This window comes from Pan paniscus, chromosome 16 (assembly GCF_029289425.2).
Source record: "Pan paniscus chromosome 16, NHGRI_mPanPan1-v2.0_pri, whole genome shotgun sequence".
In the NCBI taxonomy this organism is placed as follows: Eukaryota; Metazoa; Chordata; class Mammalia; order Primates; family Hominidae; genus Pan; species Pan paniscus.
Window position 1 is genome coordinate 39193366 of NC_073265.2, and position 12306 is coordinate 39205671.

The following is a 12306-nucleotide window of genomic DNA, read 5'->3' on the forward strand; positions in this document are numbered from 1 at the left end:
AAGTTTATGACTCAAGTATTATCCCTGTAATAATGTCTTTTCAAAAACATTTGATGGGAAATAAGTTTGACAGATGCTTTGTCTTAGAGATTGTAGAATAATATTGTTTTACACTTTATCCAAGTATATGAGATGACTTATACACAAGACACTCAGTTACTTATGTTGGTCACAGAATCATAGAAACTTATTTAAACACAGACTGTTTTGTTCATGTAATAAATTTTGAACACAGTTGCATTATAAGTTTTTATATTTTAAAATATTTAAAATAAGTGTATATATTATTATATGACTAGTAAGTTCTAAAATACACACTGGCCTTGGACTTCCCTAAAACCATCCAGAGAAGAAACCGGCCCAAAGAGTTTATAGACAAACTGTCAAATATAAAGTTAACAAATAGTTCTCAACAGATTTTTCTTGAGACAGAGTATCACTCTCACCCAGGCTGGAATGCAGTGGCGAGATCATGGCTCATTGCAGCCTGGAACTGATGGATTCAAGTGATCCTCCTATCTCAGCCTCCCAAGTGTCTAGGACTACAGGTGTGCCCCAGCATGCCTAGCTAATTGGTTTTTTTTGTTGTTTGTAGAGGCACGGTCTCACTATGTTGCCCAGGCTGGTCTCAAACTCCTAGCCTCAAACAATCCTCCCACCTCACCTCTCAAAGTGCTGTGACTATAGGTGTGAGCCACCACACTTGGCCTGAATAGGTATTTCTTATGAAGTATTCTTGAAATTAGAGGGTGAACTTCAGCCAAATAGAAAAATAACTGAAAAAAATAAATGAGAAAGGGACTAGTTAGTGGTGGACACAAAATATCTTTAGCTGAAGGAATAGGTCTAAAACCAATAGATTAGGATGACAAAACAAAATGCAAATATTACACACTTGACTATGTGAAAAGATTGCAAAAAAAAAAATTGGGAGAACATGTTGATTTCCTCATTTTGGTAGTTGAAAACCAAAAAATATCTTTTAAAGCTGCAAATCGACTCATAGAAATTTATATACATTTCAGATTAAGAGTACTATTAAGAAAAATATTAGGAAAATATGAGGAAAGGAAAGAGAAATAATAATCTCATCAATGTTCATATTAGGAAATTGATCAATGCTGCCTTAAGAAAAAATTTAAAGTATTATGTAAACACTTGAGAGTATACAGTACAGAAACAATAAAATACTTCCTTAAATATTACAAGAAATGCACACAAACACACACGCAGAGTAAAAGAAAGAGACCATATAAGGAAATAATTATTAAGAATTATAAAGACAAAAAGTAATAACCGAAAATATTATAACAGAACCAAGACAAGATATAGCCCCATGTAAATGGGCCAAACTCGTTAAAAGATTGGAACTTAAAGCAAAAGCAAACTATAGCCCTGTGTTCTACACAAAAGATATACCTAAATCAAAGTAATTCAGAAACTTTGAAAATAAAAGGTGGGCAAATATAAATGAAAAATACTCAAGAATAATGATCTTAATATCAAATGACGTTTAAATCAGGCCAAGAAGAATTGAATGAGTCAAAAAAGAGTACTTTTAATGTTAAATTGTGTAATTCATAATAAAAGTTAAACCATTATGACCATCAATGTAACCAAAAACTAGCATCAATACTCAATAAAACAGACTTTGGAATATATATGACCTATGATCAGAACACTTTAATTAGCTTCTTCAACTCAAACAGATAACATAAATAAAAGATAAATAATTATATAGAAGACCTAAAAAAATATAATTAACAAGATAGAGCTAAATTATACATAGCTAATTCCTACCTTAAGAACAGAGAATACAAGTACTTTCTTCTTAAGGGTCCTGAAACATTAATAACAATTAACCTTATTAAGCCACAAAGAAAACCTCAATAAATTCTAAAAGGTAGAAACAATAAAAATATATTCTTTTATTAAAAGTGCAATAAAATTAGGGAGAAAAAACCCTTACCACCTGCAAATTTTAAATTCTTCCTTAAAAGCTTATGGTTCAAACTCAATGGTTCAATTTGAACTCACTGATATTAGAAAAATAAAGATAAAATAATCATATAAAAATAAAATTAAAATACTTTAATAAACTACATGCCAAAATATATGTAATAAAACTAAAGCAGTGTTCAGGGGGAAATTGTTAACCTTAAATATTTGTATTCTTAAAAAACAGGAAAGAATAAAAATAAATAAATAAAGCATCCAAATATGAAGTAGGGAAAAGCAAAACAAAAAACTGTAAGGAACGAAGAAGGCATTAATTAATAAAGAAGCAGAAGTTATTGATTAAAATGCAGGAAAAAAATAAGTAAATCCAACAGCTATACTTTTTCATGGGAGAAGGGGCAACTAAACTATTTACTAACATAATTAAGACAGAAAAGGACAAAAACAACACATAAGAAATAATAAAAAGAACCACAGATAAAGAGGAAATTAAAAGACCTATGAGTCTTTTCAAATAAATGTGAAAAGAAATATGAATTTAAAAGACTTATGAGTCTTTGTAAATAAATGTGAAAATAAATGTGAATTTAAAAGACTTATGAGAGCTTGCAAATAAATGTGAAAATCTGATTGAATTTGACAATATTCTAAGAAAATATAATTTTCCAAATCACTCCAAAAGAGATAGAAATTCTAAACAGATAACTACTGTAGACAAGACTGTAAGAACATTATCTAAGAGCTACCACCTGAAATAGCACCAGGTCCACATAATTTTATAGGGGAATTTTATGAAAACTTTAAGGCATATATTATTTTGATTTTATATAAACTGTCCCACAGAATACAAAAAGAAGGAAGGATCCCTTATTTATGTTTCTAAAGCAAATATAACATTGGTAGCAAAACAAATATTATCCCAAAAAAGAACACTGCAGAACCATGTCTCTTACAAAGATCAATGCGCATATCTAAATAAAGCATTAGTAAATAGAATCTAGTAGCATATTAAAAAACAGTTTAACATGACAAGTGGCATTTATTCCAGGAAAATATGGATGAAATTGAATCTGTTAATATGATTCATCATATTAATATATCCACGGAAGAAAAAACATTTTATTATCCTCATGGGTGACAAAGGGCTATTGCTAAATTCAGTATCCAACTTGTACTTTAGAAAAATAAATTTTTATGTGTGAAAATAAATTTATATTCATAGAATAGATGAATATTCCAAAAATATATCTATTCTAATCCAAATTTTTCATTCTGTTTAGTGGGATAATACTAGAAGCATATGCACTAATGTCAGAAATAAAGATATTTTAAAAAAGACCATATTACTTTGTATTATTCTAAGAGTACTAACCAATGCAATTAGATAAGAAAAATAAATTAAAAGTAAAAAAGTTAGAATGACATGGATAAAATTGTCTCTATTTCCAGATAGTATGGTTATATACTTGGAAACCCCACAAAAAAGACTAGAAGTTACTATAAACAAAAGAAAATATAGTAAGACAGTGTTACACAAAATTAACAATCAAATTTATTGCTTTCATATTAAGAGGCATAATGGAGAGAAAGACACTAGGTGGAAACAATAACCCCAAAAATTAATTGCATACCTAGGAATAATTTTTTTAATGAGCAAGGTATTTATGCAGAAAACCTGAAAATGCTTCTGAGAGGCACAAAATATGAATTAAGTAGCTTGAAATACATACTGTGTTCTTGGATAAGAAGATTCAACATCATAAGGATATTAACACTTCCTAAGATAATCAATAAATTTAACATCATTCTAACAAAAATATCATGAGGAAAGCTAAATAAGCAAAACAGTCAAGAGAAATCTAGGGGAAAAAAAGAGCACTGAAAAACAACCAGTCTTACCAAATGTTAGAGCCTTGAGCCTTGTCAATAAATTTTTTGGTTTTTTTTTTTTTTTTTTTTTTTGGAGACGGAGTCTCTGTCACCCAGTCTGGAGTGCAGTGGCGAGATCTCAGCTCACTGCAACCTCTGCCTCCCAGGTTCAAGCAAATCTCCTGCCTCAGGCTCCCAAGTAGCTGGGACTATAGGCACCACCACCACGCTTGGCTAATTTTTATGTTTTTAGTAGAGACGGGGTTTTACCATGTTGGCCAGGCTGGCCTTGAACTCTTGACCTCATGTGATCCTCCTGCCTCAGCCTCCCAAAGTGCTGGGATTACAGGCATGAGCCACTATGCCCAGCCTTTGTCAATAATTAAAACAGTATGATGCTAACATATGCCAGAAAGAAAACACATCAAAAATTCAGTAATAGACCTAGCACACAAGAGTTAGGCATGCTATAAAAGTAATATCCCAAATCAGTGAAAAAGAGGACAGGCTTTTAAGTAAATGGGTAAAGTCAGTAATCATCTAGAGAAAAATATAGTTGGACTTATATTTTACATCCCACACCAGGATAAAATCCAAATGAATCTAAGATTTAAATGTAAAACATTAACTCTATAATGATGGTGTGCTTTATATCTAAGGCATAAACCTCAGTGATGGAGGAAAAAGTGATAAACTCAATTACATGAAAATAAAATATTTTTCATGGCAAAAATACCAGAAAAAATAATCATGGGACAAAGGACAAATTGGGAAAAGAATACATAAAACTCATTTCACAGACAAATACTTATTTTCCCTAATATAGAAATATACAAGTTAATTTTTGTCATAGACAACCCAATAGAAGAAAATGGGTAAAAAAATTATGAACCAGAGGCCGGGCACAGTGGCTCACGCCTGTAATCCCAGCACTTTGGGAGGCTGAGGCGGGTGGATCACGAGGTCAGGAGATGAAGACCATCCTGGCTAACATGGTGAAACCTGGTCTCTACTAAAAAATACAAAAAATTAGCCAGGCGTGGTGGTGGGCGCCTGTAGTCCCAGCTACTCGGGAGGCTGAGGCAGGAGAATGGCGTGAACCCAGGAGGCAGAGCTTGCAGTGAGCCGAGATTGCGCCACTGCACTCCAGCCTGGGCGAAAGAGCAAGACTCCATCTAAAAAAAAAAAAAAAAAAAAATTATGAACCAGAAACTTACAGAAATATCATAAGCTCTTAAACATGAAAATATGTTGAACCTACTTATAATAAGAGAAGTTAAAATTAGAACCAATATTGATGTACCCATTTTTCATATAATCTCATCAAAGATCATAAACTTTGATAAAACATTGTGTTGGTGACAGTGGGGGAAATCAGACACTCTTACACTTGTTTGTGTCAGGGTAAATTGTTATAAATTCTAAAGAAGGCAATTTGCAATATTTATCAAATTACAAATGCAGATACCTTTTGATTTAGCAATTCTATTTCTAGAAACAGATTCTATATTCTCTAACATGTGAAATAACATATGTACACAGTTTTTTTTGCTGCATTTTCTTTACTAGAAAAATATTGAAAATCCTAAATGTCCATTAGAGTCTCTTCATATAAATTTTGGAACATCAATATAACGAAATACCATTCAGCCATTAGAAAGAATGAGAAAGTACTTTTTAAAAACTAATCTAGAAAGATCTCCAAGATATATTATTGAGAACACTGAAGAACATTATGTAAATTATGCTACCACCTATGTAATTATTTTTCTCACTATGTAAAAGGTGTGGAAATATAATTCCTTGTATCTGCATAAATATCTCAAGAATAAAAAATAGAAGGAACTCTGTGGTTGGTTCAGTAATATGAGAAGGAATTTTGAATCATATTAATCTATTTTTTAATGCTATGCATTAAGTATCTCATCTGGTCTTAGTGGAAATCAGGACACTAAAAGTTTATCATTTTCTTAAAAGTACATATAATTTGAAATTAAAACTAAGAATAAAATTTTATCACTTCCACACCTGAGTTATTTCTGTCTTCTGATCCAGGTCATCATGTACTTCACCTGACAAAACAAAAATTGAGAATTAAAAGTAAGTGAAACCGAAATTAGAATTAGACATTTAGTTTTAAGGAATACACTTATTATTTATTACATCACCATTACTAAATGGCATTATGAATTTAAACAGGCGAATGGTTTTAGGAGTGCTTTCAAATTGTAACCATAAACATGGCAATTATGCAGTGAGACATTCGTGTTTGCCCAAGATAGGACTAAAATGCAGTAGGCATTAAAACAAAAAATGAAGCAATTATGTTTTTCTGTAAATGTTATCATTCTGTTATTACATTATCTATGATATTTGCAAGAGGCAAATTTCTATCTTCCACGTCATTCCCACTGTTGAGAAATCCAAAATGATATCCTTGCCAGGCCAATTCTTCCCAATGCAGAACTTTGCCTATCTTGGTTTGGGCCAGATACATCTGTGTAATATCAAGATCAAATTAGCATGTAAGCCTTAAACAATGCCAGTACTTTCTGCAGTCAGAAAACATAGCCACCCATATGCCAGAAATTTAAAATAACTTTTTTCTTAGTACAAAGCTAATATGTACTTATTATAGATCTAATAGAAAATAAGGGACATTTACAATAGAAAATAAAAATCACTTCCCTTCATCCAGAAATAACTACTATTTGTAGAATGATTTTATCGTGTATTTTTATATACACATATATTCACCATATTGTTCATAATCTTCTTGTTCTTACAGTTTTTAACCATGTAAAGTATGAGAATTTCTCCTATCAAATTGTTGTGAATCTTATTTTGAATCGTTGTATAGTAGCCCACGATTATAGATGTAGCATAATTTATTTTCCCTTTCCCTATTGTGAGTCATTAATTTTTTTTAATTTTTACTTGGCATTGGAAGGTTTCATACTATTTGCCAGGATTAAATTTCTTATAATAATAATGAGTTACTTAAAGAAACTACCATCAGAGTGAACAGACAACCTACAGAATGAGAGAAAATTTTTGCAATCTATCCATCTGACAAAGGTCTAATATCCAGAATCTACAAGGAACTTAAACAAATTTACAAGAGAAAAAACCCGACAACCGCCATTAAAATGTGGGCAAAGGACATGAACAGACACTTCTCAAAAGAAGAATAAATGGGGACAACAAAAATATGAAAAAAAGCTTAACATTACTGATCATTGTAGAGAAATGCAAATCAAAACCACAATGAGAAACCACCTCACACCAGTCAGAATGGCTATTACTAAAAGGTCAAAAAATAACAGGTGCTGGCAAGGTTGTGGAGAGAAAGAAACTCTTACAGTGGGACTGTAAATTAGTTCAACCATTGTGGAAGACAGTGTGGCGATTCCTCAAGGACCTAAAGGCAGAAATAACATTAGATCCAGCATTCCAATTACTGGGTATATATCAAAGGAATATAAATCATTCTATTATAAAGATACACACACATATGTTCATTGCAACACTAATCACAATAGAAAAGACATGGAATTAGCCTAATTCCCATCACTGATAGACTGGGTAAAGAAAATGTGGTACATATACACTGTGGAATACTATGCAGCCATGAAAAGGAATGAGGTCATGTCCTTTGCCGGGACATGGATAGAGCTGGAATCCATCATCCTCAGCAAACTAACACAGGAACAGGAAACCAAACACTGCATGTTCTCACTTATAAGTGGGAGCTGAATGATGAGAACACATGGACACATGCGGGATACAGCACACACTGGGGCCTGTTGATGTGGGAAGGGAGAGCATCAAGAATAGCTAAAGAATGCTGGGCTTAATACCTAGGTGATGGCATGATCTGTCTAGGAAACCACCATGGCACACGTTTACCTATGTAACAAACCTGTACATCCTGAACAAGTACCCCTGAACTTAAAAGTTGAAAAAAAAAAAGTTACTTGAATCAACCTGTGCCAGGCTCTTAAATTATCACTGATCCTTATAATAAACTTGCAAAGTGAAGATTTTCATTTCTGTTTTATGGATAAGGGAACCAAAGAATGGTTCAAAATGACATGACTAAATGAAAACTAAAGTAAGCATAGTGGGTTTTTAAATCTAAGTTCTCTCTCTCTTCGTTATACAATGCTATGAGCACCAACCACTTGACAAGCAGTTCTATTTGTTGTTTCTCTGGGGTGCTGGTCTGAATCTGGAATGCTGTATGGCTGCTGTGTGGGAGGAGTCCCTGAGCTAGTGAGTGAATCTGGCCTAGCACCTGGAATTTAAATCTCAAATTCACTGTGTTATGCTCTAGTGGTTACCCTGTAGGCAGTCACTGTAATAAAATGATGGAAAAGAGAAAAAGAAAAAAAAAACTGTGTCTTTGTGTTAAATGGTCTGCCTCCTCCCTACAATAAAAGCCCATTTACAGGGCTGTTGATGAAAGTGAAGAAAAATTGCCTAAGAAGATAATATTTCTTAGCCAGGAAATAGAAGATTTAGATAAATTAAAGTCAAATGTTAAATTTTCCCAAGGCCTACATCTGTGATATTAATACCCCCAACTTGTATGAAAACAAGGAAAAATGATTCTGAAACATTGAGTGCTTTAGTAAGAATTTATTTTAATGATGTTATAAATGCATTATAAATTATAACAGCATATAAATTAAGAGTCTAAAGGGATTACTTAAACCTTTAAGTTACTTTCCTGCATTTCACGAGAGGAATTACAAGCTATCATGGGATTTGTGAATTTGGAGATTTGCAAAAATCTTGTGAAAGTCAAGAGCCTTCTCCAAAAATAGGACATTTATCACAAAATGTGATAAACATTTCAACAAATGAATCTTGGTCCACATGTCTGATAAGTCCTTTAAGATTGCTTCCTAGAAGTGATTGTATTATTAGATCAATATGTGGCAAAAAAAATCCAAAAGGTCCCCAAAACTCAAAATATTTTCAATATTCTGATTAAAAGTTTCCCATTTAAACTATGTTTTGGGTTAAAGCAATATTTTTAGAAAGCCTCTGAAAATAATGTCCAATGGGAACTTTTTAAGGAAAGGTTCTATGTTATTTACCAGTCATTATGATACTGATATAAGATTAATACATTGATATAACAATGCAACTGTGGGCTTGTGGAAGTCCAGGTTGGAAATCATCTTGTCTACTGCCAGAGAAGGCAGGAGGGGAAGCTAGGAGTGGAAGACAGCTGAGGAAACCATAATGACCATGGGTTATAGGGGTGTGGGTAACCAAAGGAGGTCAAAAAGTAGGAGATTGCAAACATCAACTTCTTCTTAGTTTTGTTCAGGGTCAAATCTTGCTTTAAAATACTTGGCAATGTGTGAAGTTTCCCATCAGGGGACAAAGGAAAAGTTTCCCCTCTTTCTTGGATTTCCTTTACTTCCTGAGATTTCTGTATTGAGAAAGTGGACACTCAGAATCCCATGAAGGGACATTGGGAGACCAGAGGAATCCACAGAAAGTTCCGCAGAGCCTCTGTGCTCTCAGCAGAAGGAACAATCTGCAAAATGGCCAGCGTTGGGGTGACAAGGGTCACATATAAACAGAATGCTTGAAAAGCCAAATATAGAGCATGTATTCTGATAAAAGCACGCAAACAAGAAGTGGGTATTAATGAAACAGCTTATCTGGCCATTCAAGGCAGCCCCGTAAATGAATAGTAGATTCCCAAAACCATGTGCACTTACATAAACCCCAGAGCTGATAGGAATCAAGTATAAAATGCTGCCCTTACTGACATAACTCAGGCTACCAAGAACTTGCCCTCCCTAGGATATGGTTCTATTCAGCACTACAAAACAGAATCACACAGCTGGGGGGGACCTGGGCAAGATGGCCAAATAGGAACAGCTCCGGTCCGTAGCTCCCAATGAGATCAACACAGAAGGGGGGCAATTCTGCATTTCCAACTAAGGTAACTGGCTAATCTCATTGGGACTGGTTAGACAGTGGGTGCAGCCCATGAAGGGCAAGCAGAAATAGGGTGGGGTGTCACCTCTCCAGGGAAGTGCAAGGAGTCAGGGAACTCCCTCCCCTAGCAAAGGGAAGCCTTGAGGGACTGTGCCATGAAGAACGGTGCATTCCAGCCCAGATACTACACTTTTCCCATGGTCTTCGCAACCCGCAGAGCAGGAGATTCCCTCAGGTGCCTACACCACCAGGGCCCTGGGTTTCAAGCACAAAACTGGGCAGCCATTTGGGCAGGCCCCAAGCTAGCTGCAGGAGTTTTTTTTCATACCCCAGTGGCACCTGGAATGCCAGTGAGACAGAACCGTTCACACCCCTGGAAAGGGGACTGAAGTCAGGGAGCCAAGTGGTCTAACTCAGCAGATCCCACCCCCATGGAGCCCAGCAAGCTAAGATCCACTGGCTTGAAATTCTCACTGCCAGCACAGCAGTCTGAAGTTGACCTGGGACGCTCGAACTTGGTGGTGGGAGGGGCATCCGCCATTACGGAGGCTTGAGTAGGCAGTTTTCCCCTCACGGTGTAAACAAAGCCAGGATGTTCAAACCAGGCGGAGCCCACCGCAGCTCAGCAAAGCCTCTGTAGCCAGACTGCCTTTCTAGATTCCTCCTCTCTGGGCAGGGAATCTCTGAAAGAAAGGCAGCGGTCCCAGTCAGGGGCTTACAGATAAAACTCCCATCTCCCAAGGACAGAGCACCTGGGGGAAGGGGTGGCTGTGCACGCAGCTTCAGCAGAATTATATGTTCCTGCCTGCTGGCTCTGAAGAGAGCAGCAGATCTCCCAGCACAGCACTCCAGCTCTGCTAAGGGACAGACTGCTTCCTCAAGTGGGTCCCTGACCCCTGTGTATCCTGACTGGGAGACATCTCCCAGCAGAGGTTGACAGACACCTTATATAGGAGAGTCCTGGCTGACATCTGGCAAGTGCCCCTCTGGGACAAAGCTTCCAGAGGAAAGAACAGGCAGCAATTTTTGCTGTTCTGCAGCCTCCGCTGGTGATACTCAGGCAAACAGGGTCTGGAGTGGACCTCCAGCAAACTCCAGCAGACCTGCAGCTGAGGGGCCTGACTGTTAGAAGGAAAACTAACAAACAGAAGTGAATAGCATCAACATCAACAAAAAGGACATCCACACAAAACGCCATCCGAAGGTCACCAACAACAAAGACCAAAGGTAGATAAATCCATGAAGATGAGGAAAAACCGTGCAAAAAAGCTGAAAATGCCAAAAACCAGAACGCCTCTTCTCCTGCAAAGGATCACAACTGCTCACCAGCAAGGGAACAAAACTGGACAGAGAATGAGTTTGACAAACTGACAGAAGTAGGCTTCAGAAGGTGGGTAAAAACAAACTCCTCCCAGCTAAAGGAACATGTTCTAACCCAATGCAAGGAAGCTAAGAACTTTGTAAAAAGGTTAGACAAATTGCTAGCTAGAATAACCAGTTGGGAGAAGAACATAAGTGACCTGATGGAGCTGAAAAACACAGCACAAGAACTTCGTGAAGCATAGATAAGAATCAATAGCTGAATCGATAAAGTGGAAGAAAGGATATCAGAGAGATTGAAGATCAACTTAATGAAATAAAGCATGAAGAAAAGATTAGAGAAAAAAGAACGAAAAGGAATGAATAAAGCCTCCAAGAAATATGGGACTATGTGAAAAGACCAAACCTACGTTTCATTGGTGTACCTGAAAGTGATGGGGAGAATGGAACCAAGTTGGAAAACACCCTTCAGGATATTATCCAGGAGAACTTCCCCAACCTAGCGAGGCAGGCCAACATTCAAATTCAGAAAATACAGAGAACACCACAAAGATACTCCTTGAGAAGAGCAACTCCAAGACACATACTCATCAGATTCATCAAGGTTGAAATGAAGGAAAAAATGTTAAGCACAGCCAGAGAAAAAGGTCAGGTTACCCACAAAGGGAAGCCCATCAGACTAACAGTGGATCTCTCTGCAGAAACTCTACAAGCCAGAAGAGAGTGAGGGTCAATATTCAACAGTCTTAAAGTAAAGAATTTTCAACCCAGAATTTCATATCCAGCCAAACTAAGCTTCATAAGCGAAGGAGAAATAAACGCCTTTACAGACAAGGAAATGTTGAGAGATTTTTGTCACCACCAGGCCTGCCTTACAAGAGCTCCTGAAAGAAGCACTAAATATGGAAAGGAAAAACCCATACCAGCCACTGCAAAAACATACCAAATTGTAAAGACCATTGACACTATGAAGAAACTGCATCAACTAATGGGCAAAATGACCAGCTAGCATCATAATGACAGGATCAAATTCACACATAACAATATTAACCTTAAATGTAAACGGGCTAAATGCCCCAATTAAAAGACACACTGGCAAATTGCATAAAGAGTCAAGACCCACTGGTGTGCTGTATTCAGGAGACCCATCTCATGTGCAAAGACACACATAGGCTCAAAATAAAGGGATGGAGG

General features: G+C 36.1%; 1 protein-coding gene across 1 annotated transcript in view; it reads right to left on the reverse strand.

Moving 5' to 3' along the window:
- The window catches only part of ATP8B4 (ATPase phospholipid transporting 8B4 (putative)), a 266536-nt gene that overhangs the window by 97777 nt on the left and 156453 nt on the right, over positions 1-12306 (reverse strand). The window contains exon 16 of the mRNA XM_063596635.1: positions 5857-5900. Coding sequence (XP_063452705.1) covers positions 5857-5900 — 44 coding nt within the window. The remainder of the gene's footprint in view (positions 1-5856; positions 5901-12306) is intronic.